Below are 17766 nucleotides of genomic sequence, written 5' to 3' on the forward strand. Positions count from 1 at the left end.
AAATAACTTGCTCCAGGTCATACAGCTAGAAAGTGGCAGAGCCCAAATTAACCTATGCAGTCTGACTCCAAAGCACAATAAATGTTAACTATGGTGGTGGGGATGGTAGTGGTGGTGATGAAGGAATGCCACGTGGACGGTGGTTAAGGATGGTCTTTCTCAGTCAGGGAGCTTGTGGTTTAATGGGGCAACCAGAGTTGTGCCTACCAGGAAAGAAACCTAGAAAGCAGGGAGCAGTAAAGCAGGAAAAATGATAATGATCACAGTGGCTAACACTTACTGAAGCTTGTTATGTACCAGGCCCCATTCCAACTACTTTTCATATATTAAGTCATGCACACCAAGTGTGCGCAGAGGGAAAGGGGGTCAACTAGCAGGAGGAAAAGGGGGCCTCACAGGGGTAGGATGAGCCAGGGCCCCGAGCCATGCCTGCCTGCATTCCCCCACCCCTTCCCCCACCTCACTCTCTCACCCCCTCCTGCCCTCCGCCAGGCACACGTCCTTCAAGCGCCACCTGCCACGGCAGATGCATGTCTCCAGCGTGGACTATGGCAATGAGCTGCCCCCTGCGGCGGAGCAGCCCACCAGCATTGGCCGCATCAAGCCCGAGCTCTACAAGCAGAAGTCAGTGGATGGGGACGAGGCCAAAACCGAGGCCAAGACCTGCGGGAAGATCAACTTCAGCCTGCGCTACGACTACGAGAATGAGACCTTGATCGTGCACATCCTGAAGGCCTTCGACCTCCCCACCAAGGACTTTTGTGGCAGCTCTGACCCTTACGTCAAGATCTACCTCTTGCCTGATCGCAAATGCAAGCTGCAGACACGGGTGCACCGCAAGACCCTGAACCCCACCTTCGATGAGAACTTTCACTTCCCCGTGCCCTATGAGGAGCTGGCCGACCGCAAGCTGCATCTCAGTGTCTTCGACTTTGACCGCTTCTCCCGCCATGACATGATCGGGGAGGTCATCCTGGACAACCTCTTTGAGGCCTCTGACCTGTCCCAGGAAACCTCCATCTGGAAGGACATCCAGTACGCAACCAGTGTGAGTACCGCCCTGCTCCCTGGGCTTCTTGAGGATTTGCAGTTCTGGATTTGACTGGGATGTGTGTCCCGCATCCTCCTCACCCCTAGAGACAAATGGGCCTCTGCCCTTCAGGATACGAAGGGAACTCTGACTAATAGCCCAGCCCACTCTGGGGAAGTCCTTGCCCTGGGGCCCACGTTGGTGGCGGGCAGGGAGCAGAGTCCCCATGTGGGTGGGAAGGGAAGGGAACTGATATCTATGGCTTCTGATATCATGTTCTGAAGTGGTTCTCTCTACCTGCCAGGCCTCAGGTCTACCACCTATAAAATAATATATGTCTTTAATCATGGGTAAGGATCGGGCCAGGCCCATAAGCTGACTCAGACAGCAGTGTGAGCCAAGGGCATTGGTGTGTACTGGAAGCCCGGCACAAGCAATCAAGAACAGGCTGTATTAATTGGGATAAACCAGGTTATGCCATAGCCACAAACGATCCTAGGATTTGGTAGCTTAAAGCAGCCAAAGTTTAGTTCTCGTTCATGTTACATGTGCTTTGCAGCTTGGCCTTTCTTCCTTGTTACTCAGGGATCCAAGCCAACAGAGGCTCCGTTTCGACCTGTGCCCCCATAGTTACCACCTGAGGAGGAAGAAGATGTGGCACATCATGTGCTAGTTCTTAAAGCTTCCATGCAGAAGTGGCACATGTCACTCTCACTCATGTTTCATTAGCCTAAGCAAGACACATGCAACTCCTACTATCAAGGGGGCCGAGCAAAGCAATCCTACCACGTGTCCAGAAGGGGCACTGGAAGTACTTAACGACCAGCACTAGTGACTACCATGCAGCAGAGCCCCTGCTCTTAGGCCCTGCCTGCCTGGGCCAGTCTGGGAGTTGGAGTTGGTGGGGAGGGCTTGAAGGGAGACCTAGCTAATCCACACATGGGGCAAGGAGATGCCTGGCTGTTCATGATCAACTGGAATTAACCATGACGGTGTCAAGGAGCTGGGGCTCAAGCTGGCTTTTAAGAGGGAGGACAGGTTTGGCACAGAGAGTTAAGAGGGCATCTCCAGAGCCCTTTGGTCCAGTGTAGACAGTGTTCTCCAGTCCCCTGGGTGGCTGTTGAGGAAGCTGTGTAATTGCATCCCACAGATGTAGGTGGCATGCCTCTCTCTGAGCCCAGCCAGGCAGCTGAGGGCCCTGCAAGGGTGTTGCCACCAAACACCAATGGCCTTGTGTCTGGTGTCTTGAACGCTAACTGGTTGAATGTCTCCTGGGATATTTCTTGCACTCTCTCTCTGGGTGCAGACCCTCCCTTTGGACAATCAATACTCAATATCTATGGGCTGAGCTTGTAAGGAGAGAGGCTGGGAGAATCAGCCCCACTCTGGTGGGAAAAGGATAAGAATAGATTTGTTCAAAGAGAGAAAGCTTGGTGGGCTCCGTTTCTGCTCCAGGGAAGGTCTCTGGGACAGGCCAGTCCGATGTCTCAGTGCCTCCCCTACTTTTGCTTTCCTGAAATGTCATCCCCAAGAACAGCACAAGCAGCGGGGCCGGCAGACAGGGCGGGCAGACGGGGCGGGCTGGAACAGCAGCTGTGTGCCAGCCTGAAGCCCAAGAGCTCCGCTTTATAAATCACTCTGAAGCTTACATCTGGTGCAGCTCTTCCCTTGTGGTCTCGTAAGGCAGCAGCTTCATTATCGTGACTATACAGGTAGAGAAAAGCGGCTCAGTCCCCCCCATACTGAGGCTGAGGCCCAAGTGCTCAGAGAGAGGTAGGTGTGAGGGCCAGGGGCTGTGGGAAGCAGGGCTCAACTCAGCCCTCTGAGGAGCCCCCCTTCTCCTCTCCAGAGACCTCCCTTTCCTGTAATTTGAGATCCGGGCACAATGGAAGCCCTAGTCCTGGAGCATGCGGTCTGTGCCCGAGGATGCCCCTCACCTGAATGCTAACTTCCTACATCCTAGAATTCCGTGGCTGTCCCTGCACTCGTCCCACACCCCGTCCTCAGCCCAGCTTCAGAAAAAGGCAGATCGTCCAAAAGGAGCTGGACAAATCATTGCCATCCTCATCATCCTCAGTCAGTACCACTATAGCCCTCCTCCATCTCCTCCTAAGCAGGACTGTGCCAGGCACTGGGGAGCAAGGGGGGCTGGGATAGAAGACAGCCTCTTTGACCCACAGAACTTTAATGCAGTAGCTAGTGATGCAAAGTAGCAAATACTGTGAGGTTGTAAGATCTGAGAGTTAGGACAGCCAGGGAAGGTTTCCTGGGTGGGGAAGGAGAACTCAGGTGGGTAGGGAGGGACTGGTATATATAACTTGATAGGCGAAAAGGAAAGGGGAGCATTCTAGTCAAAAGCAGGAGGAGTCTGGGTCCAGGAGTTTCTGAAGCAGAAGATCGGGTGACTTGCTCCCACTGCCTGTCTTGCTCGCAGTCTGTCTGCACTGAATGTTCTGCCTGGTGAGGCCCCTGGGGCCCTCGCATCCGCAGCCTCTCCAGCAGGCCAGCTCTCAGGGGCGGGCTCTTTATCCTGGGGGGTGAGGAATCAGACAAAGGAAAGGAAAAGGAAATAAAAGGCTGGTGCTCTCACCTGTGCTTACTCTAAAATTGTAATTATTTTGAGGCCAGAGAGGCCCAAGCCCTAGTAACGGGGAATGATTGAGCACTCAGTGTACATGAAATCCTGCAGCCAGCATCGTGGGGCGCGGTGCACATGAGCACAGCCGGCTCCCATCTTTCCTGCGTGCCAGATTCCTGCCAGATTTCATTCCTAGAGCTGCATTTTGGCCCCCAGCTCCTCCGGCCTGCAGGCTGGTCGCTGAACACGTCCAGCATTTCTGCCTCTTGCCTTTGCTCCCAAGGTTTCCTCTGGCACACAGGCTTTTCCCCCACCTCTCTGCGTGGCCCAAACCAATCCACCTTTCAAAGCTTCCCCGAAGTCCTTCCGCTCTCACAGCAATCACTCCTCTGGATTTATTCTCTGGGTCCCTCATTTATACACCGAGTCATATTCTGTCTTGCAGAGTCCCCAGTGGCTCAGGAATGGCTTGTGTCCCACATTTGACTGTCTCTTGTATTTTCCCTCAGGGCTGAGCGTGTCATTTTATGCAAACGTAAGAACTCAGCACGTTCTTGTTGAATGACGGATGGCTTAGTTAATTCAAACAAAATTATGTGTTGGTGCACAAGGAAAGGATTATTAAAGAAGCAATGGGATTTGGGTGCAGTTAACCTGGGAAGGCTTCCTGGAGGAGAAAGTCAAGTAGTATTTTGAAAGTGAGTAGAGCCAGGCATGGTGGGGAGAGACCTGGGCTGTGCATTCCTTCAGAGAGGTGGTTCGGGTAGATGGTTTATGTCTGGAGTAGCAAAGAGATTAACCAGCCTGGACTGAAGTGGAGGGTCAGGGACCCATAGTCTGGACTGAAGTGGAGGGTCAGGGACCAATAGTCTGGGCAGAAGGATAGGCCCTGTGAGAATGGGCTCGGGAGGCTGCTCTGATGTCACAGGAGTCCATGAATGCTGTCCCCTTGGTGCTCCTCACACTTGTATGGGAGAATCAGGTGCAGCCCTGGCAGGTGGAACCAGGCAGGTTCCTTGTTTTGGCCCCTGCCCCAGTGCCCAAGATGGTCTGAAGTAGCAAAGCCTGGAGCATTTGTGCTGTTTTCTTACAACCACTGAACATGGAGCTTCAAGGCTAGTGAAGGGGAGGCGTTCATCTGGGGAGGCTAGCCCTTTGTTAATTGCAAATCTTAAGCCCCAAGGGCCACTCCCCTCAGCATCCCCAGGTTGTTCTGGATGGAAGCCTAGGCTGTAACGGAGCTAACATACACCCCACCGGAGGGTGAGAAACAGGCAAACAAGACGTGCTAGGACAGTCAGAGGTCTCTGCTGTTCCCTGGAATCAAGAAGCTCAGGCATGGGCAGGTCTGCCACTAAGGCTCCCACCTCTTGCCTGGCTTGACTAAGGTCCTCTGGGGGTCTCCCGGGCATTCCCCGTGGTTTGCCATTTTCTCTCCACACAGAACTTTGATTGGCTGAAATCATTCTGCTCTTCCCTTCCCCCTTCTCCAGCCCCCAGTCTCATTATTTCTATGTGAAGCTGTAGATTTATCATTAAAATAGAGCCGCCATCACCAGGGTTTGCTAACATCTCTGTAATCTTGTAGTTATTGCTGCAGAGGCCTCAGACCCCAGTGCACACAAGTATTCCTGCTGCCATTCCAGCTCCTTCATGGAGGCTGTAATTGGGGCCATAAATATGTGTTGTGCTTGGTGGCTTTAATGGACTTGGCCAACTTCCTGCCTTACCAGGTCCCCGCCAGGTCAGAATGAGTGTGTGTGTGTGTGTGTGTGTGTGTATGTATGTGTGTGTGCAGGTATGTGTGTGTTTTGGGGGTGATGGAGTGCTCTGTATAATTCCAGGGAGCCTAGACTCAGAGTCTGCAGGGAGGAGGGGGGGGCCTTATGTGGTAGAACAGTCTCTTTTCTAGCCTGGGAACGAGCAGAGCTGTGTACAAAGAGCTCAGGCTTTGATACCAGCCAAACCTGTGCTGCATTCTAGCTTCTGCACTTTCTAGCTTTGAGACCTTGGGGACATTGTCGAAACCATGCCTCAGTTTCTACATCAGTAAAATGGGGATAATGATGGTACATACCTCATAGCGGTATTCTATGTAGTAAATTAAATAAAATGCACAAGATGCCTAGGGCAACACTGTCACAGAGCAGCCTCCTGAGCCCCATTCTTACAGTGCCTTTCCTTCTAACTCGGCCTGTGGGTCACTATTTGTACCACTCCCAGGCCTGATCCCCCACTTTTTTCCAGACCACCTATTCCGACAGGTTGTTGGTTGTTATTATTCCTGTTTTATTTATTTCTCTCTTTTACTTCTTGTCCTATCATGTGTTCTCTGTGTGACCTTGGAAAAGTGATTTGCCCTCTCTGAGCTGTGGTTTCCTCAGAAACCAGTTTCCAAGTTGTGAGGTTCTGAGACTCTCAGCTTCCCCTATAGAGAAGTGGTTGGCTCTCTTGCTTTCAGAGCAGAGATACCCAGTCCCTGGAAGTGTGGTCTCCCTAGTAGAGGCCTAAACCCCAGGTTGATAGGCCACAGGGCAGAACTTCCAGACACAGCCTCCTCCTTTCAATGTCAGGCAGAATCAGTCCTCTCTTTAAGCCCCTCGGAAATGTCCTCCAGGGAGTTCCTGCCACAAGCAAGTCCCCACCAGCAAGCTTCCTTCCTCCTTTTCCCACGAGGCACAGTCCTGCAAACAGGCTCAGCGCCCTCCCCACCTTTCAGGTCCCCCATTTACTGGTTATTAATATGCAGGTTATTATTTGAGCTCCTACCGGGAGCCAAGAGCACAACCAACTTTATCCCATTTCATCCTCACCATAAGCCTTATTATTGTGCCCTGTATGTAAGTAAAGAAACGAAGGTTCCAGGTTAATTGACACCCAGTGTCATCCAGACAGAAGGTGGTAGAGAGCCAAGACTCAAGTCCAGGTCTTCAACAGAGCCCACATCCTTGCATGGCTAGAGGGGAGTGCGTGTGATTACATTGCTCCTTGGACAGAAGATAGACCCCGAAACTGTGCAGCTCGTCAGGGGATCCGGAAGAGTGACTGGTTTGATTTTCTCTTTGTGGCCTGGATCATTCCTCTCGTTCCAGGGGGCAGCTTTTGTGCTGACACTTGGATTCCATTACCATCGCCCCAGTGTTCTTCCTGTGGCACTGAGTTTGACATTCATTCCTCTTTCATTCAACAAACATGTATTGAGTGTCAGCTATGTGCTGTCAGTTTGATCACTGAGCATGTGTTGGATACAGAAGCTGGGCTGAGCTGTGGAAAGGATGGCAAAGAAAAAGCCCTACCTCTGACCAAGCTACTGGGAAGTGTGGAGCATGCACAGTGACCCCCAAACCCCTCAACGCCCTCGCACACAGGGCACACACTCGGGGACAGAGCAATTCAGCATGCTCACAACCAAATCATGCAAGCTGCTGCACTGCAAGCCATGTGCAGAAGTGTTGAGGAGAGATGGAGAAAAGAAATCAGAGTCAGATGAGATGGGGCTGGGAAAGCTTCTAGAAAAGGAAAGTTTTAGGGCAGGCTTTGATGGCAGTGAAGGAAGAGAGTGTTGAAAGAGGGAGGGTCAGAGGGAAGGGAGTGTGTTTCTCTATTTTCTTTGGATTGGGGGAAGGATCTAGAAAGAACTTCTCTGGAATACAATGGGTTTCTTTTCTTTGTGCAGTAACTACTTGTGGTGTAATCACCGTGTACCAGGCACCAGGCTAGCACAGGGGATACAATAACTTCAACTCAGTCCAGTCCTCAAAGCCTCAGTCTAGTGGGGAGTCAGGAAAGCACCTCCACCATCCCAGGGGACACACAGGTCCCAGCATGCTGATGGAAGGCTGGCCTCCTGGAATGAAATTGCCTTCCTTGCCAGAAAAGAGTTAGTTGCATCCTTTTCTCACACCCACATACTCAAGTCCAGTGTGATCCAAGGGTAGCTTACAAAAGGCCTTTTCAAGTAGAGCCAAAGAATCTGCACAATTGATGCACTGTGACTCAGTCAATCACCTGAGATGAAACCTCCCAGACGCTCATTGACCAGCAGCTTGATGCAATGCCTTCAAAGTACCCACCTTGGATCTTAGGCTCCCAGTTCTATCCTGGCTAGGAGAGGGGCAGGAGCAAGAGGGAAGCATAATGAACCTTCATCCACTCAACATGTCTTCAGTGATCTCTTAAAGAACTTATCTGGGTCCAAGAACACTGGGTATTGAAGGACAAATATAGTCCTTGCTTTTAAGGAGCTTACAGTTGAGTGGAGCTTTCAGAGCAAGTGAAAATGTAATCCAAAGAACACAATTATTTAAGTTGCATGAAATGGGAAAAGGGGAATATAGAGGTGATTGCTGAAGCTGGGAGAGTGAGGGAGATGCAGATGGTGAAAGGAGAATTTGAGAACAAGAACTGAGTTTGGGGAACACCCGCAGTCAAGAAGAAGAAGGACAGGGGCCAGAAAAGGGTACCAAGCAGGGCGAGATCCGAGAGAAAAGAAGAGAACTGAGGAAGGCAAAGGAGGGATAGTTCGGGAACTAGGCAACCAGCAGTGATGTGTTCCAGCATCTGTGGGGTACCAAGCACCGTCTTAGACACTGGGGATGCAGTGGTAAATGAAGCTTACACTCGTGTGGGGGAGACAATGAGTATGTGAGATAAATAGTCTGACTGAGAGTGGTAAGTGGCCTGGAGAAAATAAAGCCGGGAAGTTGGGGGTGAGGTATTGGGGTTGGGAGGGTGGCTGGAGGAGAGGATTGCAGGGTACAACAGGGTAGGCGGGGAGACATCCCCAAGTGGAGGCCATCAGAGTAAGCCTGAAAGACAAGAGGGAGAGAGCCATGCATATATCTGGAAGAAGAGAGGTCCAGGTGAGAGAATGGTAAATGGAAAGACCCTGAGGTGGGAAGACGCCTGGCTTGTTCAAAGAACCGTAAGGGTCCAGTGTGGCTGAAGCAGAAATGGGACTGGGGAGGAGAGAGAATAAAAGATGAAGTGAGAGAGGTAAAGGGGCAGGAAAGGTTCATGGAGTTCCACAGTCAAAAGTTTAAAAGCATCACTGTAGTTGATGGGTTGGGAATAGACTCTACAACCGGGGCAAAGACAGGGAAATCCGTTGGGAGGCTATTGCCATGAAAAAGAGACAGTGGTGGCTTGGACAAGGATGGGGGGTAGAAATGTAAGATGTGCTTGATTCTGGATGCATTTTGAAAGTAGAACTAGCAGTATTTGCTGACAGATTGGGTGCACGGTCTAGGGTGTAGAGAAAGAGAAAAATCAAGGTTGTCAGCCTGAGTAACTCAGGAGGGAGTCGCCATTGATTGAGTTGGGGAATTCTGGAGGAAGAACCCATATGGGGAGGAAGATCAAGAGCTCGGGTTTGAACACGTTGTAGTTGAGATACCGTTGGGACATCCAACTGGAGATGTTGGATAGAAACTTGGATACAGAGTGTGGAATCCAGGGATTTCCCTGGTGGTCCAGTGGTTAAGAATCTGCACTTCCACTGCAGAGGGCACGGGTTTGATCATCCCTGGTTGGGGAACTAAGATCCCGTATGCTGCGTGGCCAAAAAAAAGAGTGTAGAGTCCAAAAGAGAAGCCTTGGCTAACCAACTGAATTTAGGGGATGTCAGCATATAGATGGTGTTAAAAGCCATGAGACTAGTTGAGATCGCAAATTTAGAGAAAAGACCTAAGACTGAGCTTTGGGACACTCTAATGTTTAAATGTGGGGACCACGAGGAAGTAAAAGAGACTGATAACCCCCAGCCAGTGAAATAGGAGGAAAAACAGGAAAGTGCAATGTCCTAGGAAACAAAGACAGTGTGTCCAGGATGAGAGAGGGAAGGATCAAGTGTATCAGACGCTGCAATGGATCAAGTAAGGCGCAGACTGAGATGTGACCATTTTGTTCAGCATCAGCCTTGCCAAGAGCTGTCTGGTGGAGCCCCATTGGAGATGAGGTCATTTGCGGAAGATTGGGACATGGGTTGTATCATTTTAGGGGAACTCTTTTTTAACATTTATGTATCATTTAGGGAAACAAGATTTCAAGGACTAGGAAGGCTGGTTTTGCAGTGTGCCAGCAGGCTAGCTCCATGTATGGGCCATACTTGGGGAAAAGGTGGGGTGGGGATGGGGGGAAGTGGGTGAGCAGCCCCGGTTCACGCAGAGCAGATCAGGCCAAGACAGCACGTTGCATCAGGAATTTGCAGCAAGGCTAGGTATCCCTAGAATTCTGCCTTGAATTCCCGAGTGTCTGGATTCTTGCAAGCAGAACGAAGCCAGGATAGAAGCAGAGAGAGAGAACCTTCTAAAAGAGATCAGATCAGGGTCACATGGAAGCCCCAGGAGGTGTGAAGGAAGCAAGGCTGGGCCTGGGCTGCCCGCCAAACCCGTGAAGACTGCTCCTCAAGCCCTCCAGCCAGAGCTGCTCTGAATCATGTATGAAGCCGGCCAGCCCTGCCTGCTCTTTGAGCGGCCTGGCCCCCGCGAGCCCTGGCTGTGCCCTTCCGGCAGCCTGACTCCACTGCCCGAGTCAGAAGCCCTGGGTCACTCCAGGGCTGCAGGCCTCTCTTGTTTACTTGCTGCTCAGCTGGAGCTGCTTGTCTCTGCTAATGTTCATTTGCCCACACACTCCCTGGGGCCCGGCCTCCTTATCCTCATTATTGTCTGGAATGCTGAGCTCTCCTCCTGCACCCACACCCTCAGGCTGGGGGAGGGGCGACAATGTCCAGTCCTTGCCCCCCACCCAGTTTATTCCTTCAGCCCCTGCCACTGCAGAGGACAGCTGGCTGGGCTCTTTCCTCTGCTCTCCTCCCTGAAGAGGGGAGGAGGGGAAGGGCCTGGTTGGTTGCCTCCCGCAAGGATGCCATGTGATGTTAGGGATGTCGAAGCCGGGAGCAGCTTTTCCTGCTGCAGAATAAGACCTGCAGCCCCGCCCTCCAAGCTCATGTCCTATAATGACCAGGAGGAAGTTGGAAGGGGGTGCGCCAGGGGTCCCTCCATGCTCAAAGCTCAGGTCCTGAGAACGTGACTCAACCCGCCAGGCCCCAGGTTCTGCAGCCAATGTGACCTTGACTTTTCTGGGAACTACTCAAAGGGCCAAGGCTCCTCTAGCAAAGGGTTGCTGAAAATCCATCAAGAACCCAGAAAGGGGGAGAGGCGGGGTGTGGGGTCCGAGCTCCATCCCACAGGCAGCGTGTCTGTTCAGGAGAGAGAGGGGATAGAATCCCAGAATGACGACAGGGTCCCTGCACCACAGGTGAGAGCTCCAGGCCTGCAGGTTGTCCCTTCAGCAGAGGTGATGGATGTGCACCTTCCACACCCTCTCACTTGGGCCAAGTGGGACCAGTAGCCGTTCTTGGGTACATGGGGTTAAAGGTTTCCCATGCGGGGCTGGAAAACAAAGTTAATTGGTCCACGCAGGGCTCTGACCCGACTGTAAATAATGGCTCCGCTGGCCTTGGGTGTTCTCTTTTAAGTTGTTTCTAAACTCAGCCTTTCACAATAGGTCCTTCCCTGCAGCTTCGGAAGAAATGGCCTTAAGAGACTGCCAGAAGCTCAGAACAGTGGAGACAGTTCCCTTCTCACCCTTGATAAATTCCTAGCTTCCGGACAGCCCCACTGCCCACTCTGGCCAGCTGCCTGCAGAACACAGCTCCCGCTGGCAACCAGACCGCAGGCCTGTTCTGCCTCCCTCCTCTGCCAGCAGCTTGCCATAGCTCCGAGCTGGCTGGGCCAGCCTGCACTGCCCTGCCCTGGCCCCACCTGCCCTTCATTAGTATGCTGTGCATCTCAATGGTATAAATATCCAATCTTTCCCTTACAAGAGAATGAACCGGAAATCATTAGGCAACAAGCTCATGCATCAACAAAAATCAATTCTTCCAACACTGGTGCATTTTATGTGCTTCCCCCACCTTGCCGTGCAGAGCATGCACTTGTCTTACGGCTTCTACCACCTGATAACTCACAGTGACATTTTTCTCCTGGAGAGAGATTATTTGGTCATAAGGGAAGCAACAGCCAAACATCCCTTCTGGACACTATCAAGGACATTCAAACTGCAGGATTCATTTGGGAGGAAGGGATTGCAATGGGTTCCCTACATCAGCAGCAATCCAGAGAGACTGGGGCCACTGGGTATAACTACGACCAGAACGGCAACCGACTTGGAAGAACTGGGGCAGTCCCTGAGGGGTTTCTAATTTCTGCGGATCCCGGTGTTATGACTCCACTTTCTCGTGGACTCGGGGAAGGTCAGAGCTGGAAAGGGCCTCGGAGATGATCTGGCCCAACTTCCTGCTGCCACAGATGAGCAAGTTAAGACCAGAGAAATCACACAACTTGTCTGGGGTGGCTCAGTGAATCTGTGTGAATCTAGACCCCAACCCCGGTCTCATGAGACCCAGCCCTGTGCTCTTCCTACTGTCTTCCTTGCCTCTAGGCTTTTATAGGGAATTCTCTTGCCCTGGTTATTTTACTCCCTCCTTCCTCCCTTCCCTTCCCAGGCCTCTGCCCACTCCCTGTCTTCATTCTGTGCCTGTGAACCTCTCTATCCTGTATGGAAGCGGGCCAAGACTTGGAGTCCAAGGTGTGAAGTGTCAAAGGGCACAGAGCAAAGACGACACTCTCTCTGTCACAATTAGTCTCGTCCACGTAAGAGACGTCCAGTCTCTACTGGGAGTGGAAATAGGCAAACCAACAAGCAACGCCAGCAAGGAAACCAAGGAGGGAAGAGAAACTACATATCAAAGTGCCTTGGACCCTAAGCCAACTAACCCCCACCTCCAAGCCTCCCACTGCGCACACATATTTATTCCTTGGAGGGAGAAGGAGACAAAGCTAGTTGTAGAGTCTGGGTCAGCCTTGTCCAAGTGCTAGCATATTTTTATGATGTTTCCATGTCAGCAACAATGTAGAAAGATGTGGCCTCTCCAGCAGGCAGCTCCCATCCCCACCCCAATCCTTTGCCAACCCCATGCCCAACTGGCCCTCATTCATCCTCATCAGTCGTCCCCTGTAGCCACGTTTTCCTCGCAGGTCTGAAATGACACCTACTCATTCTCCATGAATGTTTAATGCCTTCCTTTCTGGACAAAGTCTCTGAGACCTTGAGGGTTTCTCTAGGGCTGCAGCGAAATTTGGGATGGAGGGTTTTCCATGGAATCCACTTGGCCTTGGGAATTAGAGTGAGGGAGACAGCCCCTGGGATGGGAGGGGCTGGGGCAAGATGTTTAAAACCTCACCCCTCCCTGGCCAATGCAGGCTGGCGTTGCCCTTGGTCTTGATGGCCCGAGAAGTGCCAGTGATTTCTTCAGAAGACTCCCTGTCTTCCTGCTGATGGTCTGGACTTGGCACGGCTTGGAGTTCAGGGAGGGTGCCAACATCCTTGACAATGGGACCGGTTTCTCCAGGAGCTGTTTTCTACTGTGATAAGAAATCGTGTGTCTGAGTGTGTATGTGGTGGGAAGGAGTCGAGGTGAGGTGGGAACCGATCAGAGAACAAGATTCAGATTGCCGTCTGTGCACAGAATTCCGACTGCAGGCATAAGCGGGGCATCAGCTGGGGCCTCTCTGCCTCCACGTGCCAGGCTCTGTGTGCTTACCTTTAACCCTCACTACCACCCTGCAGAGCGGGTACCGTTATGATCCACTGCTCACAAAGCCAGTGGGAAGCAGAGCCCGGAGTCACACCGGGTGCGTGGGCTCCACTGTATGTGCCCCTAACTCTCCTCTCTGCTGCCTCAAGAGCTGGCTCGGGGGGCTCTCCCCGAGAGCCACCTTTTCCTAGGATGGAGACAGCAGATGTTCTCCTGGTCCCCCTCTGGTGCTAATTGTCTGTCTCTTCTGAAGGGTCCCCCTCTCAGCCTTTTCTTTCACTGACCCAGTCACGGGATGCAAGCCCAGCTCCACCCCACCCCAAGCAACACAAAATGAGTAGCAGAGCTCGATTGGAGGTTTGTTCTCGTGGGAATTGGGTATCTATGCCCCTCTGCCCAGTGAACAGCATCGAGCGGCAGGGGAGGCTGCGGGAGGCACTTACTCCCAGGGGTTCTTCCTGCCCTGCCTCCCATAGAATGCCTGCTCCCCTCAGCCTGCTGGCTCCTCTCCACCTTCCCCAGGCTCTCTACCTCAATCACAAACTATGCCCCTCTTTAAATTGCCCTGGGAAAATTTGTTCTTGCCAGCCCTTAAGCCCAGGCTCAGCTCCAGCCCCATCTGCAAACATTCAGAACCCAAGAAGGTATTCCACTGAATGACGGGCCCTCTTCCCCAGGAGCAGTGGAACCCTGAGACTCTTATATTGCCTTTGCTGGCTCCACCCTCCATAGAAGGCAATTGTGGTTTTAAATAGCATTTGTTTTCTCTTTTTACCTAAGAACTGCTATGGCCATTGGCATTCCTTGAGCCCACAAAGGGGCATGTAGGGCCGTCCCTGTATATGCGGGAGAGGCCCCTCTTTAGGGGGACAGGTGAAATTGCTACCTGAGATAGGAAGGGGGACCCACTTTCCATCTCAGCTCTCCCAGTTCTGCCAGTGGGCTGAGAATGAAACAGCCCTGCCCACCAAAATGAGGCCTAAGTGGGAGGCCCCAGGTGGTAGGATTGGATGAGGTTTCAGCCAGGAAGGATACAGGCTGTTAGGAGACCACAGATGAATGTCCAGAAAAGAGAGGGTGCCAATCCCCAGAAATGGGCAGAGAGCTTTCAGGGAGGGGCCTGTGAAGTTGTCCCAGCCCTTTGGGCCTGGAGGCCAGTGGTGAAAGACTTCAAAGGCACCCTATCTGTGTGCCATTGTGTTTTCTGTGGTTATTTCTTTTGTTCACCCTCAGCATTTGGAGTTCTTTTTCACATTGCAGGGCTATTTCAGGGATGCGGTGGGAACCAGGAGTAGACCAGGTATGGGTCTACACTTGGGTTGGAGCTTTAAACAGAGTGCAGAAGATGATGGGGCAGATAGAACTGAAGAGAAAACCCAAAAGGGAAGATGGGGCAGCTCAGGGTCGGGGGAGAAGGGAGGTACTGCTTCAGCCCTTCCCCTCCAGGCTAGCCTTCTCCAGAGCCCTTGTCGGGAGGGCTGGGGGGCGGGGTTCTCCCAGCCCAGCCCTAGAACAGCACTGGCATGGGACTCCTTCCTCGCGGGGCCGAGCGATTCCACTTTCTGAGAGCCTTCAGTTGACCCACATCCCTGTAGTGACACATTGGACCATGTGCTCGGAAGAGTCCAGCTTCCAGAGAGAGAAAAACAGCTCTGGTGGTGTGTCATGAAAACACAATAAGCATGTCCCTTCTTAAGAAGTTGGGGACAGGCTGACTTGGTGACTGGAGGCAGCTGCTTGAAAATGCTTTAAGGGGAAAAACATGGGACCAAACTTTCTTCTTGCTTCTGGGCCGTTTTGGTAGGCTTGGGGAGAAAAAGGGGCCAGGGAAAAAAAGGCAGGCAGCGAGGGCCTTTGTAATTCCAATTCCTGCTGACAGGGCTTTTTTTTGTTTTGTTTTGTTTTGTTTTGGTTTGGTTTTAGTAAATCCTGTCCAAGGCTGGGCAGACACCCAGCTCACTTTCGGGAGTGAGTGCTCCCTAAGGAAAAATATTCCCCCAACCCAATTTGGGCAATGTTTACCAGAGAAACTCTGGCTGAGCAACTATTCCTCTTGCATGAGAGAGGAAGGGAGGACTCAGCAGGGTCCCCTGACCACCTTGGGTCTGGCCAGCTGGAGCCAGCCTGGGCCTCCCTGGGCCAGACCTCGGGCAGCCCTGTACGCACGCGTGTGTACACACACACCTGCACGCACGCTTCGTCCATCAGACACTGGGGACCCAGTAAGGGGCTTCTTCCCATTCAATCTTGCTTGATTGGCTCTCTGGGACTCCAGTCCCCCAGAGAGACAGACAACTTTTGGTTGCCCCAAGAAACTGCATTTGGAAAAGAAGAATTTCGGGAAGACCTTGTGTCCTGAAGATTATGCAGCTTGTGACGCACCCATATGGGTGACGATAATAAGCCCACAACTGCTTCCACAGGCTGTCCCCCACATGTTGAGAAGGGAGGATAAGGATTATCTCTTCACTCTCGGGGAAGCCGAGGCACTGATAAGGGAGCAGGACTGTTCAAGGCCACGTGGCCAGCTCTGGTCTGTCAGTCAGGATCCAAGAGGCCTCCGTAAGGCATTTGGCAAACACGGTGCCATCCCCCAAGAACCTGCAGGTCAGCAGGACTGGGAGTCAGGAGACCAGAGTGAGAATCCTGCCTCTGCTGTGTGGCCTTAGACAAATCACATCACCTCTCTGTTTCCTCATTAGTAAAATGTGGGAAATAACCTGTATATTTCACAAGGTTGAGGTGAAATGTCAATGAGAAAGGGCCTCCAGAGGTTCTTGCCGCAGTTGATTGTTCCCGGGACTAACAACAATAACACCTAATGTGTTTATAAAGCATGTTCCAAGTACATTATCTCATTTAACACTCTCGACACAGTAAGAAATCAGCATTTCAATTTTGTAGATGAGGCAAACTGAGGAGATTCCCTGGAGTCAGTTTTAAAGCGAAGAACCAAAAGTGAGATCATTTTCTTTAAAAGCTGTAAGACTGTAATATATTTTACCCTTCCTTGCCTCAAGGCAAAGCATTATATTCTTGTTTTAGATATTCTGGAAAATACAGAAAGCCACAAAAAAAGAAATGCAATGCACCATAAGCCCATTATCCCGAGATAACCTCCATTAACATTTTGATGAAATCCAAAATCTTCCCCTTACTTAGAAAAATCACCTGAAGGCAGTGAGGGGCAGGAATGCTCTGGAGGCCGAGAGAGGGTTGAAGCATTGTCTAGGTTAGGCCTGGAAGTTTCTGGGATTAAGCGATTCTGGAAGAATGCTAGCATGAAGGGAAGGATGTGGCGTGGAGAACAGGAGGGGGAGACTGTTAGGCGAGCAGGGCCGAGGCTCAGAGGTGGGGTTGTGAAGACCAGGCTCAGGAACCTGGGCCCCTCAGGCCTGCCTTCTCACCATGGACCATGGCCACTGCTCATCTTTATCAGTGAATCCCTGAGTTCCCAAGGATGTGAGGAGTGGTCTCCTCTTCCCAGCTGATGAGGTTGGGACATCCTGGAAGACCCTCTGGGGAGCCCTACAGCCTCACAGTGAACAGCTGACCTTCTTCTGGGGCCTGGGGGTGGCCCTGGGGATATCACCTCTCCCTCTTCAGCCAGCTGGCTTCCTAGTGGGCAGAGCCCCAGGGAAAGCCTCCAGGTATGGGCAGTGTGGTCTGGCACAGCTCTAACCCCACCACGGCAGCATTGGGCCACTCTGAGAAACCCATCAGCAGCTCTGGGTATCTTCCCAGCATGCAGGACTCGGTCGCAGCCAGCCAGGCCCTCCTCACCAATCCCTGGGTCCAGACCGCTCATGGGGCACGTGCCCCAAGGGCCGGGACCCCATCTTGCTATTAATAACAATATTACAAGTCCACGTGGCCCTTACATAGCACTATTGAATTTACAGGACCCTTTTACACACATTGTCTCATTCAGTCCTCAGCGAGTCTTTGCAGGGACTTTATTCTAATTCTGCAGATAGAGGAAATTAAGCTGAGGCAAGACAGAGTGAATTGTCTGAAGGTTGCACAGCAAGTACTAAAAACTTTCATTTATTTGTGTCTGTCACTTTGTGTTGCTGTAAAAGGGATTTAGCTAGCTCACAAGACCTATAATATGATTACAAATAAACTTCAGACAACATACAAATGTGGCAAAAGAATAAATGAAAGAAAGTCAAATGGAGTCCAGAGACGCCACCACCCAGTACGTGTGCCCCACCATCCGAACGCTGTCCGGAGCAGACTCACACCTGCCTGGAAGCATTCTAGCAGCTGTGTGAGAAGGCAAGCCTAGTCACAGAGTTCTGTGTCCATGACATATGTATAAACCAGATGCTTGGGGAAAACAAAGCTACCCCCTGCTCCTGGGACCAGAGGGAATAATGAACAACATCACGGGACCAGTTCACAGCCTGGTCTTTGAACTCCAAAACCTTATGAACACCTCTAAGCTTCAGTTTCTTCAAAGGGGGTGGAGGTAATCATAAGACCTAGTTCGTGAATTTGCTGTGACATGTTAATGAGGTTCTTTTTAAAAGATTTATAAAAACGAGTAACTGAGAT

At 51.6% G+C, this 17766-nt stretch overlaps 1 protein-coding gene across 9 annotated transcripts in view; it reads left to right on the top strand.

Moving 5' to 3' along the window:
- Positions 1–17766, top strand: part of SYT6 (synaptotagmin 6) — a 72878-nt gene that overhangs the window by 25842 nt on the left and 29270 nt on the right. For all 9 annotated transcript variants that reach the window (XR_014262873.1, XR_014262874.1, XR_014262875.1 and 6 more), the window contains exon 3: positions 493–1048. Coding sequence is in view for 5 of the 9 variants with exons in the window: in XM_082459393.1 (XP_082315519.1) it covers positions 493–1048 (556 nt within the window). In the remaining 4 variants the exon portion in view is untranslated. The remainder of the gene's footprint in view (positions 1–492; positions 1049–17766) is intronic.

This window comes from Balaenoptera physalus (assembly GCF_965194825.1).
Source record: "Balaenoptera physalus genome assembly, chromosome: 1".
Lineage (NCBI taxonomy): Eukaryota > Metazoa > Chordata > Mammalia > Artiodactyla > Balaenopteridae > Balaenoptera > Balaenoptera physalus.